The sequence below is a fragment of the Rhincodon typus genome, chromosome 17 (assembly GCF_021869965.1).
Source record: "Rhincodon typus isolate 14 chromosome 17, sRhiTyp1.1, whole genome shotgun sequence".
Lineage (NCBI taxonomy): Eukaryota > Metazoa > Chordata > Chondrichthyes > Orectolobiformes > Rhincodontidae > Rhincodon > Rhincodon typus.
In genome coordinates this window covers 6,905,831-6,929,782 of record NC_063348.1, presented here as the reverse complement: position 1 = coordinate 6,929,782, position 23,952 = coordinate 6,905,831, and the positions used below count along the sequence as shown (strand labels likewise).

Below are 23,952 nucleotides of genomic sequence, written 5' to 3'. Positions count from 1 at the left end.
GATCAAATCGGATAGTTTGGTTGCCTGAGGTAACGGAATTAAATCTGTGCGTTATTGAATTCTTCCAGCTTCATTGTGACCACGGAAGGCTGCAAGGTTGTGTTACCCTGCGGGATTGAAATCCACTTCCCACCTGATTCACTTTCTCTGGCAGTGATCACGTGCAGAGTGACTTCCCCTGACCCACAGCAGGTGAAACTAAGGCATCATGACTTCTTACTGAGCCAGGTCCTGGAACTTTTACCACATGGGGTACAGTTTGAAAAGGTACCAGCGTTTGCCTGAAATTTCCATACTTTGCCATTTCTCATGGTACGTTGACTGATGAACTTTTACAAAGCCAAGGAGCATCAAACCCTAGGATTTCACATTATTCCGATGCAAAGTTTGAGTTTTCCACTTAAGGCTGCAATTCATGCTAAACGAAAACGCACATGATTTTGAGTTTAACTATCGCCAGGAATATTTGCTAATTCAGGTTCGATGGTTGGAAACCTTGTTTTCTCTTCAGAATTTTCTATATCCGAGAAATGTGATGGAAAAATGTTATTGGAAGAGTATACCAACATATCTCCTGAGGCATTGCTCATTGTAAAGATATGCTTTTTTTAAAATAACTAACTCTCCACTTCTTTCCAAGCTCCATCTCTCTGTCCTTGACTACTGTGCTTTTCTCCTTGATTTTTCGCTAGATAGTTCTCCTTACAAAGCTCCTTCCTACAGTATTGCTGTGTATCCTTAATTGGGGTATAAGTATTATTTAGCAGTTTCATTTAGCTGCTGCTAAATTTTGAGACAAAAATGGTGACATAATTGTGGAGACCATTGAAGCAATTTCAAACTATCCACACAGTGTGTGTCTAAGGATGAGGAAAACTGACCTGCCCAACTCCAGGGCAGGCTTATCCTTCCTGACCGATTCTAAATACCAGAATTTCCTGATTCTAGAATTTTCATTTCTATCTAGAAGACCTGCCCACACATCGATCTGTGTAAAGAACAAATTCCTGACTGTCCTAACTTTGCTATTTTAGCGAGTTTGAAGTTTGGGTGTCTTTCCACATTTATCTTTTCCATAAAACCATCTATCTTGTATATACATGTGAGGTTGCTTTTGATTGCCTGTCTTTGAGAATTTAAAAAGTGCAAAAATCTCCATTCTTCTCATATAATTTAGGATTTTTACATTAATCTTTCTGGGCTAACAAGTCCTTATTCAAACCTCTACTCCCTTTTGTGTTCTCACTGTATATATAGTGTTCTCTAGACTTTGCAACAATCTATATACTCTGCTTTTCTTACTCTGTTTAACTGCTTTGTTTTCCATGTTAGCTTCCACAATGCTGTTCTTCAACCGGCTCCTCTGATCTCTGGAATTGTCTCTGAAGACCACTTAGCCTTGCTCAGTCAGCATTGCAAGGCTTATTTGAACCCCATAAATCCTGCGCTGTGCCTTCAATTTCCTAACTCTAACTTTCTGGGCAGTGCCTACTGTTTTTTCTTTTTTTTTTTCAAAATGTTTTGAGATTTATTTTAGTCAGCAATGCTGGTTTTACTGTAGTACTGAGATAACAAGGTGTAGAGCTGGATGAACACAGCAGGCCAAGCAGCATCAGAGGAGCAGGAAGGCTGACGTTTCGGGCCTAGACCCTTCTTCAGAAATGTAACTGTAGTACTGTTAGTTTCAGAAGTCCCTGGACCCTATGGACTACAGTGGTTCAAGAAGGCAGCTCACCACCTTCTCCAGGTCAATTAGGAATTGGCAATGAATGCTGGCCTGGCTGGCGACACCCACACAAACGAATGAAAAGAAACAATTTGCAAGAAGTAAAACAATAACGACGAAATCACAATTCCAAAGAATTGGGAACTCTGTGCCTAAAATTCTGATTTGGAATTTGCCGTTGAATTGTTTACAAGTTGTGATTACACTCGGCCTTTTTAGATCAGATGATGGTTAGCATGAAGAAGGTGCCTGAGCGATTAAGGGTCTGCATTGTGCAAATATTGAATGTAGTGGTGAATGGCTGATCCAAGTGTATGCACATTGTTTTCAAAAAAACTCATCATTTTGAAAAGCAAGTTATTGATCAAATCTACTACCTGATTAAATGTCATTTTCCCCTTGTGCATTGTCAGGAAGTACTCATCAGGATGCCGTACATTCCTCCTCATTCTGACCATCGAAGGGAAGTTGTGATCCGAACATTCAGTGACAGCTGGAGTGACCTGGATACTAAGGTGTTTGAGGTGTGTTGGCCGTGCAGTGAGCAATCCAGTTGTGTTCATAATTTTAAAGTTGTCTTTAAAGTGGGAAGCTTGTTTTCATGAGTTTCCCTTTAAATGTTACAAAGGTGACATCCGTTTGCTTATTGATGTCTTTCATTGCCCTTGGTTACCACCATTTATGCTATCACAACAATAATTAGAGATCACATCCTTAATATTGACCATATCAAGCCACTTCTTCTTGCCCAGAATAGTAGTTGTGGAGGATATGGCCTGTGCTCTAAGTTACATTCGTTCAACACAAATGTACTGAAAGAATGGCTAATCTGCAGAACACCCTCCCCAAGGAAACTGTTTAATCTTGAAACTGTGTGAGGAAATGATAGATACACCTTATAAAGATCAAACTTGCTGTGAATGTCAACCTGCTTTTTCCTGAATTGAGCAAACCCCCGAAACATTTCACTGGGGAGAGACAACAACGACCTTGCCTCATTGTGGGGTGGATGCAGGCCTCCGTACAAATTGTGCACTGGCTAACTTTCTCCATCTCCATTGGGTGCATGGATGAGTAAGACAAGCAAAGGCTGGGTTAACATAAAGGGGACAGGATCATGTGGTGGCTCTGTTCTGTTAATGTCAGTTGTTTGTGCCAGCCCGTGCTCTAAACAAGAGTTGCACATCAGTATGAATGCATTTTATAAAGGGAATGTAGTGACTGGGTGGCTGAGTGGTTAGCAGTGCTGCCACACAGCGGCAGAGATCTGGGGTTGATTTCCAGCCTTGGGTGACTGTCTGTATGGAAGGTGCCTGCTTTCCTCCCACAGTTCAAAGATGCGCAGGTTAGGAGGATTGGCTATGCCAAAATTATCTTAGTGTCTTGGGATGTGTAGGTTAGGTGGATCAAGCATAGTAACCGTGGATTATGGGGATAGAGTGGGGGCTGGGACTGGGTAGGATGTTCTTCGGAGAATCGGTGTGGACTCAATGGGCCGAATGGCCTCTCTCCGCTCTGAAGTGATTCTATGACTGCAGGTTTATTCGGAAATGATCTATATCTAATGAATTCAAGCCTTCTAAATATTGTAAAACAGGCCTGCTGAACCATACCTGAGAAATTAATATTGTAAAAATATGAGTCAGTTTCATGAATATATTGGATCATTCTGCAAGTTATCAGTGAGTTGCACAGGTTCCCTTCATTAGTAAACATTATCATCAATTTCTTGAGCAGCAGTTTGTGAAAAACCTTTTGTGTGGTATATAAACCATTGAAAGTTTGCAATTGTGAATGCAGCTTTGGGTTAATATGCTATTGGCAATATTCATGCTCTGCCGTCTGGAACATCCCCCAAATGCTTCTGGAACTGAGTCACACTCTGAGTCACAACATTTAAACAACACATTAAAGGGCTGTCTGTATCCTTCCTTTTTATTTGGTTGCGGAGTTATGCTGCAATTGCTTTTTTCTGGTTTTGGTTCAATGTGGGCTGTATGTTTTTCTCTTGATTAGTCAGTCATGTGATGCTACAGGGAGTCTTTTTTTATTTTGTTTGCACTACATTGATGTTTCTTCAAAGGTAGCCATGGTGATGGAGTTCCCATGGTTACAGGAGTTTGCTGGTGCCAAGAGCCAAAATATGATGGACATTTGCTTTCTATATGTAGAAGAAATTCTGTTTTCCTTTACAGGCATAGTGTTGTCTTCCATACTGCTCTATGTCCAGTGATTAATTAATGTTATAGTTTCACTGGGGGCTGGAGAAAGAAACATTCAATATTAAAAGAAGGAAGAAACTTTGGAGCCACACTCTCTCTCTTAATTCCAATCTTTTCTTGCGTATATATTCCATTTCTCCGTAAACAAGTTGCTCCATAAATAAGGGCTGTAACACAGCATGTGCTGCTCAGGGGAGGATGTGTTTTTTTTTAGCTTGCACCTTGAAGAAGCAGCTGGAATTTTGAGGGCTGACTTTAACGAATTGCAGCAGGATCATGGCAGTGCAAAGGGCAATGCCCAGCTTGCCCTGTGTTTCTTGTGTGATTTAAGTGTTAGTATTGGATGGGGATAGGGGGAGGAGATGTTGCTGTTGTGGGATAACACCGTGACGCGGATGAATTTCCCTCTGCTCGGTTTTTTTTTAAAGGGTTAACATCAATGCTGTTGATGCACCAACCATTCAGCTGTCCAGTAGCTCAAGGGAAGGGCAGTGCTGTGTAGGGAAGGGGAACCTATAATCCACTGGCTGGGGTCTGCCAACTCTTGTGTTGGCTGCCCACATGGCCACCATCTAGGTCACAAAGATGGCGATCACAGTTGCTCCTCCCATGGGCAATCCTCTCCCAGCTCTAGGTGAGCCAGTCCCAGTTCATTCCGGGAGGCCACCTTGCTCTTCCGCTGCTCCTGGCATATGATGATGATAACAAGCTGCTTATCCTCCTGCAGGTTGAGAGTGAATGGCAGGAGGCAGTGCTGATTTTGGTGTTTTGCAGAATAGGAAATTGCAGAGCAATCCTGTTGGTGTCAAAAGGGCTCAACGTCGTCATCCCTAGGTATTAGACTCTGAAGTCTCCGTGGCACCCAATCCCTGTTTCACCTCTGGTCAAATAGAGAGTTGGGTGGATCACCCTGATCCTGTTCTGATTCTTCATCAAGGAATGTGTGTTGAACAACGAGGTCTTCTTCTGCCAGGTCCTCCCCATTGTGCAGGACAAAGTTGTGATGGACAATCCGGGAGATCTGAGGCAGTGTATTCTGCACTGCATGCATCACTAGCTCAATCCACACATCGGCATCTATTCCTCACTGGTGTCAAGACCCATCCCTTTAGTGGATAGGCTCCATTGCTAAGTGTCCAGCCTTCCATTGGCATTGCTGCGGTGATTAGCTGGGAAGATACAGACATCATGGCTACTCCCAGGGTACTGAGCACAAACCTGTGTGATCCTGTGGCTGTGGTCACGTACAAATTGTATTCAGGGAGTGAAAATTCTTAGAGTTTGTAAATACCGCTGGCTGACCTACCCGTACCTTGATGGCCATAGACGATGACTCTCTGCTCTTTGGGGAATTATGTTCCATCTCTAAACGCTGTGGTTCCTTCGTTAATGAAGTCACCTGATCTCCTGCAAAGTGTGTCTCCGCGGTTACCTTGATGCAGCGATGGGCTCAGTGCTGCACAGTATGATGCTGAGGCGTAAACCTCCCCCCAAGAGTGACAGAGCTGGTCACCAGCACAGTTGGAAATTATCTCCCCTGCCAGCATCTTGCACGGGGATTTCTCTGTCTCTAGGGAGACAGCCAGCAAAAACACCGGATGCTGTGAAAGCTCTGGTTAGTTTTGGTGCAGCCTGCATGTCTGGCCTGCAGGGTAAGCTCTTCCTTGCAGACGGCTTTGATGATGGTGACTCCTGCTGTCTTCTGCCTCTTCCACATCATGAGTGCCTCAATAGGATGCTCAGCCAGGTTCAGCTGTCCGTGCCCAGCTACCCTCCTCCTCGTCCTCCTGCTGTCCTCGTCCTCGTCCTTGGAGGTGTCTCCACTGGACTGCACAGTGAGGCACACAATCTGTTTGAGTTTTCACGCACCCCCCCCCCCCCCCCCCCCCCCCCCGCCCCAGGAATCTCTGTGCCTCCGAGCCACCAAAACTGTGACCCTCTTCTGGATGCAGTGGTGCTGTGCATGACCTTAGAAAGTCAGCCTGAGATCAATAACTCTCTCCCCTGGAGCAGCAGCATTCTTTTCGGAGCGAATTCCTTACTGTTCATGAAAGCCTGCTTTGACATCTTCCCCCACCAACCCCTGTTACCCAAAAAAATCGCGCAACCCATGCCGAATGTTGGAGCATTGGCAGTTTTATTGCTTTAATTAGCTCTTAACTGTGTCACTTTCTGAAAAGCAGGTAGGCGTCCGCTCCCTTTCCCTGTTTATTGCTGACGGATTTGATGGCATTGGGTGCCTCACAACACCTGGTTTTATGGGGATGTGGGATTTCCGGCCCAGTGTGTCCCTGTAAAATTCAGTCCCTAATGTAGAAATTGTTGGTGGATTTATTTTGATATGGGGCTTGTGTCGTTATGCAGTGCAGTCACTTTCTTTCCTTTTTATAGTCGCAATATGTGGCCTGCTGCAGCGTACTCCATTTCTCTTGGTTCCTTGTCATTTCTCGACTGAAGGAGAATAAATGTACCGTCCCCCATGAGGGAACCAGACTGTTCTCCTCGGTGGATCCTAACATCAAGGTGACCTTTCCAGCTGGGGCGGTGACTGAGTCTCGCAGGGTGAAGATGCAGGTTGGTATATCAAATTAAATTTAAAATTTCCGTCCAGTGAAGAATGCTTTGTCGTGCTTTTGATTGTATATCTGCTTTTAATTTGCTCAACCAGACACTCTATCACAATTGCCTTTTAAAAATGTAAATACAGGTGTTGCCAGTTGTTGCAGAGGAATTGTGCGATCTTCTCCAGGATCAGGATTCAGTAGCAAGCCCTTTGCTCTGTTTGTCACAGAATACAACCGACAACTTCCTGAAACCAGTCAAGATTCAGCTTCCATTACCACGTGGGGTCACAGGTCAGTGTTTTAATAGCACGGTGGAAATGAATGTTAAGGCAGCAGCGTGTTTCAGAGGTTAGGTGGTGTTATGGAGAAGAACAGCCTTGTTCCATCTCTGACCAGAATTAACTTTGAATGGAACAATTTAAAAGGCTGCAAAGACCAGGAGTATCAACACCTTTTCAGAGGTGGTGGATGAGTTGTTAAGGTGATTTCCATATAGGTTGTGGGGAATGCACTTCCCTAATTCCCTTGAAGTCAGAAGTCACACAACACCAAGTTATATTCCAACAGGTTTATTTGAAATCACAAGCTTTTGGAGTGCTGCTCCTTCATTAGGTGACTGCACCCTTGAAGTGATATTGAGCCATCTTCCTTAAATGCTGCTGTCTCTGTCGTGCTCTTCGGAAGGGAGTACCAGAATTTTGACCTGGCAACAGCGAAGGAATGTCAGTGCAATTCCAAGTTCTGACAGTATGTGGATTGGAGGGGAACTTGCAGGTGTTGGTGTTCCTGCTGACCCTTGTCCTTCTAGGTGGCAGAAGTCACAGGTTTGGAAGGTAGTGTTGAGGGAGCCTTGGACAATTGCTTCAGCGCATGATGTAGTTGGTACATTTTGGCACACTGTGCCACAATGGTGGAGGGAGTGAATGTTGAAGCTTGTAGACGTGGTGACAATTAAGCAGCTGGCTTTGAGCTGGATGGTGTCAAGCTTCTTGAGTGCTGTTGCAGTTCCAGGTAAGTGGATAGTGTTGCATTGTACTGCTGAGACTTTGGAAGGCGCAGGAGGCTAGTCCCTCACTACATTATACCCAAATTCTGACCTGTTCTTGCAGCATAAGTCTTGTGTTGCTGTTCAGTTAAGTTTAAATTGATGACCCTGGATAGTCGGGGATTTGATGACGGTAATCTTTTTTTTTTTTAAAAGTCACTCGTAGGACATGGGCATTGCCGGTTGTCCAACATTTAGTTCTCATCCCTATTTTCCCTTGAGAAGATGGTGGTTTATTGTCTTCTGGAACTGCAGCAATCCATTTGGCAGTCTACCCACAAAAGCATTAGGGAGGAAGTTCTAGCACCATGACCCAGTAACACTGAAGTAACTAAGATTTATTTCGAGGTGGAGAATGTGAGTGGTTTGAAGGGGAACTTGCATGTGGTTGTGTTCTCATGTATCTGTTGCCCTTGTTCTTCTAGATAATAGCAGTCAAGGTGTTGTCCAAAGAGCCTTGGTGAATTTCTGAAGTGCACCTTTAGGTGGTTGCTTCTGGACCAATTCAAATTTCCACCTCTTTTTTTTGTTTTTTAAAAAAAAAAGTCGTGATAAAAGCTATAGAGATAGCAAGAACTGCAGATGCTGGAGTCAGAGATAACACAGTGCGGAGCTGGAGAAGCACAGCAGGCCAGGCAGCGTCAGAGGAGCAGGAAAGTTGATGTTTTGGGTTGGGACCCTTGTTCAGAAAATGATGAAAGCTAGCCTTTCCTACCCTGCCAGTCTCACTCTCGGCTGACTGTTTTATTAATACGAGCTGCAGCAAGTTACCACTCTTAACGACGTTCTGGCGTTTTTCAAAAGCAGAAGGTTTTATTGACAGTTATGTTCTAAGCACTACTTGCCTGTGCTGTTTTCTGGCAAATTTTGACTTTTGGCAACAGAAATGAAATAGTTTGTGCCCAGCTTGATGACTTCGCCCTTGGCAAAATCTCCAACCAGTCTGCCTCTGGGGTTTTTAAAATCTATTTCACTGATGTCATGAATCTTATCACATTGGGAAGGACTCATTGCTCATATTTTCCATGGTGAATGTTTGGAATATGTTCATCTTGTTTTGGTTCGATGTGCATCTTTTATGAGCTCCTGACTGCCTCCTTACTGTTATGTTTTGCTGTCACAGCTGTACTTTTTTTCCATGTCTTGCTTTGCTTTGACATCCTTGTAAGTTTTCTGAATGTCTTCATTCATCTCGGGAAGCTCCTTGAACATTAGCTCAATAGGCTTTTGTGACTGTTTTGGTTAATTTGTTTAGGATCTGGCCTTTCAGAGTAAGGCTGGCTATATATGTTGAATTTTCTACATTATGATTTTAAAGATGTTTTAACTTGTCCTTTTACTCAAATGTATTTGAATGAACTCTTCCTTAAGTATTCCTGAAAAATGACAGATTTTGTCAAATATTTTCTCCTTGCACTCACCAGATTAATTTGCGAGAATGCTAATTTAAGGGAAAGACCAACATGAAACTGTATGAGAGGAGAGCACTAATTGGTTGGAAGATAGATTCTGATTAGTAGAAGTGTTGCCAGTCAATGATGATTGATAGTTAACAGTGTTGTTGAATACTCTCCATGTGCCTGGGCGAATCAGCTCCAACAACACTTGAGCTTGAAGCAATCCAAGATGAACCAGCCTGCTTGATTGGGCGCCACATTCACAAGCATCCACTCCCTCCACCGCTGACACTCAGTAGCAGCAGAATGTAACCTCTATGAGATGCACTGGAGACGTTCACCAAGGCCCTTTGGACAAACACTGGTCCAAAAAATGTGCAGGTTAGGGTGGATTGACCACGCTAAATTGCCCATAGTGTCCAGGGATGTGCAGGCTAGGTGGGCTACCCATGTGGGGGTGGGCGTTGGGGTGGGGGAATGGGTCTGGACAGGATGCTCTTTGGAGGGTTCCACCCTGTCAGGATTCTATAATCCTGTGAAACCTGTGACCACTACCATCTAGGAGGACCAGGGCAGCAGATACATAGGAACACCACCTGCATGTTCCTTCTCAAGCCACTCATAATCTTGATTTGGAAATATATTCCCTCCCTAACAGCATTGTGGGTCTACACCAAATTAACTGCAGCTCACTGAGGTAGACACATCTCAGGAATTAATGCATTAAAAAAATCTGCCATGATTTGTTTAAATTTTAAAGCAAACAGGTTTAAACTCTTCCTTCAGAATCAACAATTTATTTTGCTTGATTCTTGATGTTTGGTATTTCTGAATCCCACACTATATGAAATTTTGATTTTCTGTGATTGGTATCCCCTAGGATGCATGAGGTTTCATACAGTCCATGGAATTTGAGTCGTACCACTACAAGATTTACAGTTATGCATGACATTTATTAAAATAGATTCCTAAAAAAACTTGGATCCTCAAACAAAACAACTTTGTTAATTTTGCATATACTTAGGCTTTCCTTATGCAACACACTGTCTTCTTCCTTACAAGATGCCCTCTCTCTGGCAAGAGTAATGTTCATTATGAAAAGAGTTTGGATACAGTCCTTCTGCACAAAACCACACATGAATTGGTAGAGATGCCATAAAGACGATAGAAATTTAAAGAGAAAAAAATCACAATGCAATCAGTCTTTTGTTTAAAGCAGGTTATTTGAGAATAGGAGACTTTACTCTGCATCCGAACTTGTTGTACCTGTGCTAATGGTGCTGACTGTAGTTGCTGCACGCTCAAAATGGAAATAAAACATTATTTCACATTGTGGTGTTCTGGAATTTTCTACATATATTCCTGTGCCTCTGTACACTTTCGTCTTCCTTAAAACGTTCCTTAAAATCTGCTTTCCAGACCAAGCTTTTAGTTATCTGCTCAATTATCTTTTTATCTGGCTTGGTCTGACATTGTTTGATAATGGTCCCCTGAAATGTCTTTTTACATTTTACAACTCTAAAAGTGTCTAAATGTTTTTCTTGATTTTATTTGTTGGCTTTCGTATTTAATAATTAAATCTTTTTTCCCTTCAAAGCATGAGTTAATCTCCCACAGCCATGTACGTTGTGCAGGAAGGGCTGGGTAGAAATCCTGAACTTTGGCTGGTTGAGCTCTCCAGAATTGTTATGGTGGAGGAAGGGGCCATTCAGCCCATCGTGTCTGCACTTACTCTGAACATTTCAACTTTGTGCCAATCTCCTGCCTTTTCCCAAAACCCTACATATTGGGGTGGCACGGTGGCTCAGTGTTTTAGCACTGCTGCCTCAAAGCGCCAGGGACCCGGGTTCGATTCCACCCTTGGTGACTGTCTGTGTGGAGTTTGCGCGTTCTCTGGGTGCTCCGGTTTCCTCCCACAGTCCAAAGATGTGCAGTCTAGGTGGATTGGCCACGCCAAATTGTCCATAGTGTCGGGGATTTGCAGGCTAGGTAGATTAGGGTTACAGGGATAGGGTGGGGTGCTGTTCAGAGGGTCGGTGCGGACTTGTTGGGACATGTAGCCTGTTCCCATACTGTTGGGATTCTATGATCTATGATTCTATTATTTCTGCTTAAATGATCATTCAATGGACTCTTGAATCCCTACCTTGAACATGCCTCTACCCCATTTCCAGGCGATGCCAGATTCCAGATCCTAATGTGGAAAAGTATTCTTTTTTTTTTCCTCAGCTGGAATTTGTAAAACACTTGAAAATTGTGCCGTCTAATTCTCAATCCATTTATTATTGGAAACAGTTTCTCCCTATGCTTTCTGTCCCCAGACCCTTCATGGTTTTGACAACTCCTATCAAATCTCATCTTGGTCTTCTCCTATCCAAGAATAACAGTCCCAACTTCTCTCATTCATAGTCATAACTGAAGTGCTTCATCCTGGACCCATTCTTGTAAATCTCTTCTACACTGTTTGTTTGATACATTTGCATCCTTCCTGCAGTGTTGTGCCTAGAACTATAAATAATATCCCAGCAGTGTCTTATATAAGTTCATCATAATTTCCTTGTTCTTATTCTCTGCCGCTACTTATGAAGCCATGAGTACCATAACGCAATGTTAACATTTCCGTTTCCCTTTCCTGCCATCTTTAATGATTTATGTACATATATATATACAGCTCTCTGTGCTCCTGCACACCCTTTAGAATTGTACCTTTTCTTTAATACTACCTCTCCCTGCTCTTTATACCAAAATGAATCCCCTCATGCTTCTCCACGTTGAACTTGATCTGCCACCAAACACACACTCAAGCAGCATTTTAATGTCTGCATGAAGTTCTACACTATCCCCCTCATTTTATAGTTGAGTTTTTTGTGTCGCTTGCAAACTGTGAAATTGTCCCCTGCACATCAAGTTCTAAGTTTTTTTTTTTATATATAACAGGAACAGCATCGCTCCCAATACCAACCCCCAGGGAACTACAGTGGAAACCTTCCTCCAGCACAAAAAGTAGCCAAACATCAATACTGTCCACTTTCTATCCCTCAGCCAATTTTGAATCCACTTTGCTGCTGTACATTCTATACCATGACCTCAAACTTTCTTCAGAAGTCTGTTGTGTTGCAAGGTATTGAAAACCTTTTGGAAATCTGTGTATAGCACATCAACAGCCTTCCCATCATCAAGTTAGTTAAACACTGTTTTTCCGTCTAAAACAAAATCCACACTGATTTTTTCCAAATCAGTTTTTCCATGTAACAATCAATTCCACCCCAATTAAAAGTAAGGAAAAACAGGAGTGAATTAAGAGCTTTCCCTGGCTGTTCAGATCCTGTATGGAAATGCACATTATCGACACTAAACTGTCCTTGCTTTGGTGTTTTGGAATTCGGTACGTGTGTATTTGTGCCTTTTCTAATACTCAAGCCAAATTAAAATCACTTTTGAGCCATGTACTATTTCCGTTTTAATGGAATTTGCACTTCTATTTTTAACAGAAGCTTAAAGTCTTTTTTTTTTTACAAAGAAGTTGAACTCTTGTTCCAGGTTTGAATTTGGACCGTTCCAAATTGCACTTACTTCATGGGGATCCAGATGTCCAGAAATGGAAGGACATTACAAATCAGGTGGTGCTGGAATTCACTCACTGTTATGCCCTTTTTGAAGTGGACCATTTCTCATGGTAAGATTTGTAATGGTTCCTTCCTTCTAAGTTTTTGAACTTGGCACTTTTGGAATGTTCCGTCATCCTAGGTGATGAAGGGTATAAACAAGAAACAAGAATAGGACACTCAACCCTTTGAGCTTGCTCTGCCATTCGATGAGATCGGGGCTGATCTGATTTTAACCCAACTCTACACGTCTGCATGTCCCCAGTAATCCTTCATCCCCTTGCTAACCAAGAACCTACCTCCGCATTAAAAACATCTATAGATTCTGCATCTGCTCCCTTTTAAAAGAGGGAATTCTACAGACACTCTATCTTTAGAGTGGTATAGTGGCTCAGTGGTTAGCACTGCTGCCTCACAGCACCAGGGACCTGGGTTTGATTCCACTCTCGGGCAACTGTCTGTGTGGAATTTTGTACATTCTCCCTGTGGCTGCGTGGGTTTCCACCAGGTATACCAGTTTCCTCCCACAATCCACAGATATGCAGGGTGGGTGAATTGGCCATGCTATATTGCCCATAGTGTCCAGGGATGTATAGGTTAGCTGGATTAGCCATGGTTCATGCAGTGTTACAGGGATGGGTCTGGGTCTGGGTGGGATGCTCTTCAAAGGGTTGGTATGGACTCCATGGGCTGAATGGCCTGTTTTCACACTATAGGGATTCTGATTCTGAGAGAAAAATGTTTCATCATCTGCCTTAAATGGGAAAACCCTATTTTATAAACCATGACCCCTAGTTCTAGATTCCCCTACATATGGAAACATTTTCTGTATCCGCTTGGTCAAGTCCCCTCAGGATCTTTTATGTTTCATTTCTGTCACCTCTGACCTTTCTAAACTCCGGAGAAGATAAACCTAGGCTGTCTATCTTTTCCTCATGAGGAAAGGAGTGGCAAACAGGTCATGTGATTTATATTGGGTTTAAGCTGATGCTGGGTAATTGGAACTGAATTGACGCTGTGTTGTAACCTTTTGAGGGTAATTGAGTAAGGCAGCTCAGCAACATTCCAGGATCCTGTTGATAAAGAAACAGTTAACCCAGTTTACTGTGAGATTTGGAGTGGTAAACCTGTCTTTGGAAGTTGGACACACTTTGCTACTTAACTCCTGACAGTTTAAAGCAAAATGTTCCCAAGGCATGAATAGACAAATAGAGGGATATTCACTGGTGAATAATATTTGTATGTTGAGCAGAATGCAGACTGTAGACATATCTGAGCAAGCGCTTCAATTTGGCTGTGAGCTATCTTTGCAAATATTTTCTGAGTGTGGCTGATTCTTGGGTGTCTAATTTGGGTACAGTGGGTATTCTACATTGGGCAAATTGAAATTTCTTAAGTGGAATCCTCGATCATTGGTTTAGAAACTTTTAAGGAGGGTGATAGATTTTCCAGGATGTCAGTCTGCAAACTAATCATATAAACATCAACCTAAAGAATTTGCTGGAATGTAATGGAAACTGTTTTGATAGTGGAGTCCCTGTCATAGCACTACAGCTCCAAAAGTCATTTGAAAAGTGCAATTTTAGAAACATTTGCCAATTAAGTAAATGGCCTTGGGCCTAAATCTGTTTCGTTTTGTATGTATTGTCAATTTGGGTGGGTGCCCAGGAATGCAGACTGAATATAAATTGGACATAAAAGGCTATTTTGTTATGGAAGGGAACCAATTTGTATGGCCCATGATTGCAGTTAAGTAACTACATAAAAATTCATTGCAGTTCTGGATATGACAAAGCAAAGTAGCTGGTTCTGTAGTAAAATAGCTTAAACAGCCACTGTCCTGACTACAGTTGACCAGATTTCCAAATAAAAATGCTATTCATAGCAATAGGTGGGGCTGCAAAATAAACCATTTGACTTATTTCCAGGGAAATGTGATGACTGAAGTGCAAAATATGTGCTTGATATTTGTGCTTTTAGCTGCTTTTTACTGGATAGTGAATGCTGTATGTTTTCTTTCAAGTTAACTTTGTCTTTTAATGCCTACAAAACAGCAATGACTACACTTCAAAAGAAACTTGTATAGTCTGAGGCATTTGAGGCACCTGCAGAGGAGAGAAATGTAACCCCCAAGAATGTGTAGGAGGTGGAATGTACAATCTTAGATTTTTCAAGAATAATTATATTCCACATCATGTAATCAAGCTTTTGAATCCACCCACCCCACCTTCTTTCTTGAAACAAAAAGTGTTCAATCGCAAAGTGATCAAACAAAATGTAATTTTTTAAAAATGTTCTTATTATTCCTCATCCAGCAAGGTGTCCATCTCTGAGCACCTCCAACATTTTCTTGGGGCAAATTCTATTTTTGTGAAACAATCTGACAACTGGTGACTTGTGTCAACCCGCTTTATTTTTGAAATCTTTTTTTGTTTCTCACATTTCCTTTTTGCTAACAAAGTCAATCTTCAGTATTTTCTTAGCAACACCCTTTCCTGCATGTGCATTCTTCCCAATAAATTGGACATCTACATAATGCATTTTATGGGTAAATTTCTCAGATTGCCCTTTTGTGTAGGATTTCTTTTAGAATATTGGATAAATACTCTTTCTACAGCTTCTAATACCACCAAAGTCTCGGAGGCTAAGGAACTTTATATTTTCATGGCTTCCCAAGCCATTTATAATTCTTCCCCACCAAGAACTTGATAAACCTTGTTGTACAAGAATATCAATCTGGAAGATTGGCATGTGAAGCATCACTGAAAGGGACTGGCTTCATATCTCTGGATGAACCAAGGCTGTAAACTAGAGTATGCACTTTTCTGAATTTAATTGCTTTCACATTTTCTTGCTCCAAGCCTTCCTCAACAGCAGCATCTCTGAGTACTCCATTCCAATGAGACATAACTGGTGCTTCTTGCTTACTCACTGAAGACACCTCACCACCTCTGGTGCTTCTTGCTTACTCACTGAAGACACCTCACCACCTCTGGTGCTTCTTTTGAGCTATGCTCATCCTCGACTACCTCTAGTATTATCTTATTCTTGTTCTGCAATAGCTTTTAGCTACCTTCCCCACATAGTTCCCTCTATTATTGCAGGCAGTAGCAGCACTCGGGGAACCTCCACATGGAAGAGGTCACTTCTCCCCTCTGATGAGGTAGCCCGTGACCCCTTGGAGCATGCACAGGCAAGACATTCGTCCACACCCATCACCAGTTCAGATTTCCACCTCCGTGGTTACTCTATTTAGATTAGATTTGAGTGCACAGTCTGGTGAGTACATAATTGACACAGCTCTGCAGCCACTGGCAGAATCAAATGCTCCAACTCTCTGACACTGTACAAGGACTGCTGGAGATGAGGTACCTACTCAGCCTCCTGCAGAAGATGTGCGCCTGTTGTCAGCTACAAGTGACAGGCTCAACCTACAGAGACAGGCATAGGAACATCAGGCAGTGTAGGCTGGAAAGGAAGACGAGGAAGCCTACAACATTCTCGCTACAGTGATGGCTCCAACGTGTGACACTTGGCTGCCACCATGAAAAGGGCGCCATCCACTTTTGGAGACCCAGACACAGAACATTAAGTGGCTGCCAGATATGCGTTGGATCTGTACTCCTTTGTCTTTCGCCATGGGTTCTCATGGCAACTCCACCTCCCAGCTGCTTTCTATTCATCAAGCTCTCTATCCTCCCTGCAGCCCAACATCACACTGACCTTATGCACTTACTATTTAACAACAGCAGCAGTGGTCGAAGTGGCTGTCAGAACCTTTCTGTGTTAGAACATGGCATCTGATGCTGTGGAAAGGGGACATAGTCTGCCTTTCCTCCACTGTTTGGCTCTATGAAAGAGCTATCAGATTGAAATGCAGTTCCTCGTTTCTTGGGGAGACTTGAGTGAAACCTTATCTTAAAGATGTGAAGCTCCCTCCTTTTGCCCCTCTATTTTGACAATATGCGTGAGATTTCCATACCTCAGAAAATTCAACCCAGTATTTAGTTAAGATTTAGAATACCCACTCCCACGCACCTCTACCCATATTGCTCTTAACCTCCAAACCTTATACCTTTCTCTTGTCGTTCACTCCCTTATCATTGTGCTAAGTCTCTTCCTGGTCACTTCACAATTTTTCATAATCATCACTCTGTACCAAACTCCGTTTAATCCAAAATTTCCCCTTCGTCCATTCCTGAACTCCCTGCTTTGTGCCGTTGTTCAATCCAATACTCACATTTTACTGCATGTTCTTATCAAATAGAAAAAAAGAACTTCTGTAGATGTCCGAAAGCACCTTACATGCAATGTTTTTTTTTCTATAAAGTGTGATCATTTTTACATCAGCGAATGAGCGACCAGTTTTTAGTCCAAAGATATTTCACAAGAGGTAAATGAGAGAACGCATGGTGCAAGAGAAGACTACTTCGTCCCTCAGACCTGTCCCTGCCATTCAGCAGTATGATGGCTGATCTGCCCCAAGCCTCAGCTCTTCATAGTCATCAATTCCCCAATATTTCAAAAGTCTACCTACTTCCTCTTTAAATATTTTCTGATCTATCATCCACAACTCTCTGGGGTAGAGAATTCCAGAAATCCGCTGCCACCGAAAGAAGAAATTCCTTTTTTTTTTTCTCTCTCTGTTTTAAATGAGCATCCCCTTATCCTGTAACTATGTCCCCTAGTTTGTGATTTTCCCACCAGTGGAAATATCTTCTTCTCAACATCAACCAATTCAAGCCTCTCAGAACCTTGTGTGTTTCAGTAAGGTCACCCTCATTCTTCCAAACGCTAATGAATGAAGGCGTTATGTATGTAGTCATGCTTGATGACCCTTTCATTCTAGTAAGCGGCTGAGTGAATTTCTTTTTGAATTGCTTCCTATGCCAGTGTATCCTTTCTTAAATCTGGGACAGAAGTTCACACAGTACTCCAGGTGTGGCCTTGCGTAACAGCCTGTTCAGTTGTAACAAGTCATAATTATTTTTAAACTCTAGCTCCAACAATAAAGGCCAAACTTCCATTTCCCTTCTTAATTACTGCTGCACCAACATGCCAGCATTTTGTTTCATGTGCATGAACATGTAAGTTCTTGAGCGCTGCACTATTTTGGAGTCTCTCTCCATTTAAATAATACTCTACCTTGATTCGTCCTGCCAAAGTGTGTGACCTCACACTTTCCTATACTAAACTCTATATGACAAGTTTTTGCCCACTCACTCAAACTATCAATCCTTCCCCTGTTTTTATATTGTTAGCAAATTTTAATATATTATCCACTGTCTCCTCCTCCAGGTCATGAATGCAGATAGTAAGTAATAGAAGCTCTTGGACTGATCCTTGTGGTACTCCACTAGTTATGTCTTTCCGGTGTGGAAAAGACCCATTTACCCTGACTGTCTTCATCGTGTTAACCAATCGACAGTCCACTACTTCCTATACCACAGTGCTGTTATCTTGTGCAATAACCTTTTACTTTGTACCATATCAAATACCTTCTGGAAATTCAACAGCATGACATAACCCGGTTCTACTTTATCACCTCTGCTTGTGATATCCTCAAAGAACTCTAGAAAATTTCTCAAACATGATTTCCCTTTCTCAAAACCATGCTGACTTTGTGATTGTGTTAAGCTTTTCTAAATGTCCAGCTATTCTGCATAAATAATGGACTCTAGCATTTTCCCAACAACAGATGTTAGATTAAATGACCTATAGATACTTCTTTTTTTTCACCTTTATTTTGTGCATAGGGGTGTCAGATTGGTGTTTTTCCAATCTACTGGAATCCTGTGATTCTAGAATATTTTAACCAATGCATCCACTATCCCTGCAGCCACTTCCTTTAAAACCCTTGGATGTAGGTCATGCAATTTCTCTGCCTTCAGTCCCATTAGCTTGTCAAATACTTTCTCTCCTGATAATCAAATATTTCCAGCCCTTATAATTCCAGGAGTTGGATTTGAGGTTTGGTTGGAGATGAGAGATAGCCACATCAAATGGAATTTATAAGATCAGTGAAGAGTCTCTCCACTGAAGCACAGGAGCCACATAATCATCAGATGTGCCACAGAGAAAGCTTTTGCAATGTTGAAAATGTGCTGCAGATACACTAGATATGTCTGCATGTGCCCTTCAGTATTTGTGTGTTGAGAGTATAGTGGAACACTTCTGCACAGCCAGTGCACAGTCAAGAGGATTGCAGATAGAGGAGGATGGTTGCACTTGTCACTTCATATTTGACTGTGGATAAAATACAGGAGGAAAGAATTCAGATGGGGTACCTGTCACCTGGCCAGCTGCTAATGTTGATATCAAGGGTATCCCAATACCACAATGTAGACAATCTGTAATATGTTGGGGTTTTTTTTTTTGCATGATATATTTTCTGTATTTTGTATCTCTGCCATTCCAGTAAAAGGGACCTTTTTGATTCTTAATTGTTCTTTTTTGTTGATCTACTATCAAAGATCTACATGGTATTTTTTTTTTTGTTGAATCACTTGACTGCATTGTCTGCTGTTCCATTTTTATTACTCATGGGAAATTCAGTTCTCATCTCTTGGTAGATAAAATGAATATAATGGGCCAAACAGTAAAGCACCAAGTTCCCAATTACAAATACAACAAGGTGTATATTCAGAAATGGGGCATTTCTGAAGAACGGTCTAGACCCGAAACGTCAGCTTTCCTGCTCCTCTGATGCTGCTTGATCTGCTGTGTTCATCCAGCTCGACACCTTGTTATCTCAGATTCTTCAGTATTGGCAGTTCCTACTATCTCCCTTCCTAGTTACAAATGTTTTGTTCAATTCTATGAGATAGAATTGAGGAAAAGAAAAACTTTCATCAAATGTGAAAATCAAATACACTATGTTTACTGGCTCCCCATTGTAATATCTGCTTGTTATATTATCAAAGAACTTAAACAAATTTGTCAAATATAATTCCCCTTTCCAAAAGCATGTTGAACCTATTTGTTTATTGTGTTAAGCTTTTCTAAATGTCCTGCTATTTCTTCTTCTTTACTAATGGACTCCAGCATTTTCTCAATGACAAAGGTTAGACTAACAGGCCTATAGTTTTCTGCTTTATGTCTTACTTCTCTCATGAATAGTAGTTTTCTAGTCCACTGGAACTCTACTGGAATCCAATAAGTGGTTGACATATTCCAAAAATGTCTCCACTGTCTCTGCAGCTACTTCTTTAAAAACCTTTGGATGCAAGCCATCACATCCAGGTGAATTGTCTGCCTTCAGACCCATTACTTTCTCAAATATTTTGTCTTTTGTAATAGAGACTGTTTATAATATCTTGGAATGTTCACAGTGTCTCCCACAGTGAAACTGACGCAAAATATTGATTTTAAAATAATCTGCCATTTCCATGTTCATCATTATCATTTGCTCAGTTGCATCTTCCAAGTCCCGCACTTACTTTAGTTACTGTTTATACGGTTATAGAATCCTTTGGTTTTATACATTTTAAGTAAATTAGCAAGACATTTATATTCCAAATCAATTTTCTCCCATTTTTATTCACTTTTTTAGTCCACTGTTTATTTCTAAAATTTTGCTAATCCTTTAGCATACTGCTAGATTTCTCTGCTTTGTCTGTTGAAGTTTTTTATTTGGATGCTCTCCTCGACCACCTTTGTTAACCGTAGGTAATTACTGAACAGAAGTGACTTTGCTGTTGGTTAATGGAGAGATATTGACCTTCCAAAATGGGTGTTTAAACATTTGTGTCCCAACTTCCTGCCTTATCACACTTCCACTATCAGACATTTGTCAGCATAAACATAACTTTTCTTGCTGCACACAAGTACTCGTGTGTACAAAATTCTATAAATATTTTTGTCATATCTGTATGCAAAATCCAAACAAGCATGCTTCTTTCAAAAGTCATCATGGCCTACGTACCACATATACACATGTGCTATATTTACATAACAAGTACGTGAAGTAGATCTCCGTGATTATAGTTTCAAATACTTCTTCAGCTGATTTTTAATTCTGAATCCTTTATCCATAAGCCTCAGAGTTTGAAAGAGCTGGGTTCAAGGCCCATTCAAGGACTTCAGTATATAATCTGAGCAGGTGCTGAAATGTTGCAGGAGCCTTCTTTTTGGACCAGTTGTTAAATTGGCACCTCATCTGCCATTTCAGGTGGACACAATAAATACTACAGCACTATTTGAGGAACAGCTTAGTCCTCCCAAAGTCCTGACAAGTATTTGTCTAAATCATCTAAACCCCTAATTGATTGTCATTTCTATCTGTGAGATCTTCATATGCATATGTTGGTTGCCTGATAAGCCCATGCAACAGTGACTATACTTCAAAGTATTTAATTGATTAGGATATGCTTTGGAACATTCCGAAAGTATGACGTTTATATAAATGAAAGTAGTTAAGCCAGACATATATAAATGTTTCCATTTTACAAGTCTGTCTTATTTTCAATTACATTAGATTTCCATATAATTTCTCTTTTTTTACTATTTTTGATTTTATTATTTGAACCAATATTCTTTATTATTAACAAAAGCTAGAGTATTACATCACTATTTTTCCCCTGTTGTATTATATTTTACACAGTATTGTTACAATCCACTTGAGGAATGTACGTTGATTCTTAACCCCCACTACTTCCGGGGTTGCAAAAGAAGTTAATGATTTATTCAAAGCGCATAAAGTCCCTGGGTTACCTGTCTGATGGAATCAAGTAAGCAGAAAAAACACTGACCAGGATCCTGTAGTTCTTATCACAAATAAATAGCTGTGAATAATGAACATCTGACTACTAAATAAAACTCTAGACCCTTTTTAAGTGCCCTCTTCCTACACACACATGAATATAGACAGTTACAGACAAAGAAGAATAACATCGCTTTATGGGCTAAGGGGACAAGGCTGGGAAACACAGTTCAATAGCACCAGTCCACAGAGTTCACTGAGATGCTCATTTTGGCCTGCAAGGACATTCTGTTCTTTAATCCTGTGGATTGTTGATGGGTGGTTTGTACTTCACGCTGCGTGGTAGTACCTGGTTCCTGAGGCATCCATGTAGGAAGTAGAGTTGTTCGCGGGTTGCGCTCCCTCGTTTGGCATAGTTTTCCCATTTCCTTGCCAGTTTGAGCGTGTTGCGCCCATAGGTCTCTAAGTAGATTTGGAGTAGATTTGTAGCTCGGTACCTCAGGAACCAGGTACTACCACGCAGTGTGAAGTACAAACCACCCATCAACAATCCACAGGCCCGGAAAACAGCAGAACAAAACGACCGCAAGATGGTAAGGGTAATGATAAATGACGCACACAACCGGCTCCATAAATACAACAGAGAAATTACGTGCCAAAAAAACGTTATTCCAGGAAGCTACCAATCAAGACTGGACAACTGACATGGAACGAGCCATTAACATCAGCCAACAGACCACAAGAGCCAAGAAAAGACAGACCCTGCAAGACAAGCTAGCCACACTTACCCACAAAAGCGACAACAACAGAACTGACACATGGATAAGGAAACTCTCCGACAGGAAACTGACAGACGTGGAAAAAGCCGTTCTCACCCGGGGACTGAACTACAACTACAGGGACGCCAACAAAACGGAATGGCTAGCTACACTGGAAGCCACACTCAAGACCAACAATATCAACGAAGAAACACAACAATCTATAAGACAGACGGTAGTCCCGACACTAACCAGAAAGAGGGAACTCAACACCCTCAACACGGAAAGACAAGCCCTGGACAGATTAAAGAAGGACAAGAACATCACTATACTACCTGCAGACAAAGGGCGCATGACAGTGATAATGAATAAAAAGGACATCTCCAAAGCACAAGCACTGCTTGCCGATGAGAACACATACCGGCCAGTACAAACTGACCCGACACCACAACTAGGCAACAAAATCCTATACACGCTACAAAGACTTAAACAAACAGGACAGATCAACAAAGCAGACTTCTTTAAGAATGAAACCCGAAGGAAACAACACACCCCGATTCTACGGCCTCCCTAAAGTGCACAAACCAGAAGTCCCCCTCAGACCCATAGTCCCCCGACCAGGCACTCCAGCGCACAGATTAGCCAGAGAACTACAAAGAAGACTCAAGCACCTAGTCAACAAATCACCCCACTCCATCCACTCAGCCCAAGAATTCCTCAACTCCATCAAAGACATAAAGATAGAGGACAAAGAGACCATGATATCGTTTGATGTCACCGCCCTATTCACGTCAACAGACATACCACTAGCAAGGGAAACAATGACAACATTACTTGAAAAAGAACATGACCCCAGTGAAACCATCTCCAAGGACAACATGCTTAAACTACTGGACCTATGCCTGACCACCCACTTCACCTTCAACGGCCAAACGTACGAGCAAATCAACGGGACACCCATGGGATCACCTATTTCCGGACTCATAGCAGAAGCAGTGATGCAAAGACTGGAAAGGACTGCCCTTCCGCAAATCCAACCTAAACTATGGATACGCTACGTAGATGACACCTTTGTCATCATCATTAAACGGACCAAATTAGAAGAGACACACAAACTCATAAACAACACCCTCACGGGAATAAAATTCACCAGAGAGGAGGAGAAGAACAAACAACTCCCATTCCTGGACGTTATGGTAGAGCGCAAGACAAATGGGGAACTGCAAACGAAAATACACCGAAAAGCCACACACACAGACCAGGTATTGAACTTCAGTAGTAACCATCCCAGCACACACAAACGAAGCTGCATGCGAACACTATTTAAAAGGGCAATAACACACTGCAGCAACATGGAACTACACCAAGACGAGGAGGAATATCTCTTCCAAGTGTTCAAGGATAATGGATATCCAAAGAACTGGGTCAGGAGATGCCTACAGGAACGGCATCAGAAAGATTCTACACGCCCCGACACACTCATCACACTACCCTACATCAGGAACACGTCAGAACTTACCACAAGACTTCTACGACCGCTGGGCGTCAGAGTGGCACATCAACCCTACGACAAGTGCTCACCCGAACTAAAGACCCACTCCCCGCCATGGAGAGGACCAATGTCATCTACAAGATCCCCTGCAGAGACTGCGAGAAACACTACATTGGACAAACAGGAAGGAAACTAACACCAAGAGTACATGAACACCAACTGGCTACAAAGACACGACCAATACTCACTCATCTCAATCCACATGGACAAGGAGAACCACGACTTTGACTAGGACAACACTAAGATCCTGGGACAGGCTAGGCAGAGACAAGCACGAGAATTCCTGGAAGCATGGCACTCTATGAAGCAGGCTATTAATAAACACATTGAACTCGACCCCATATACATTCCACTACGGAGGAAACCCAGAAGCAACGCAATC

At 42.0% G+C, this 23,952-nt stretch overlaps 1 protein-coding gene across 1 annotated transcript in view; it reads left to right on the top strand.

The window, feature by feature from the left end:
• The window catches only part of pidd1 (p53-induced death domain protein 1), a 63,334-nt gene that overhangs the window by 6,597 nt on the left and 32,785 nt on the right, over positions 1-23,952 (top strand). The window contains exons 5-9 of the mRNA XM_048607094.1: positions 69-267; positions 2,140-2,250; positions 6,340-6,522; positions 6,656-6,803; positions 12,495-12,630. Of these exons, the coding sequence (XP_048463051.1) occupies positions 69-267; positions 2,140-2,250; positions 6,340-6,522; positions 6,656-6,803; positions 12,495-12,630 (777 nt within the window). The remainder of the gene's footprint in view (positions 1-68; positions 268-2,139; positions 2,251-6,339; positions 6,523-6,655; positions 6,804-12,494; positions 12,631-23,952) is intronic.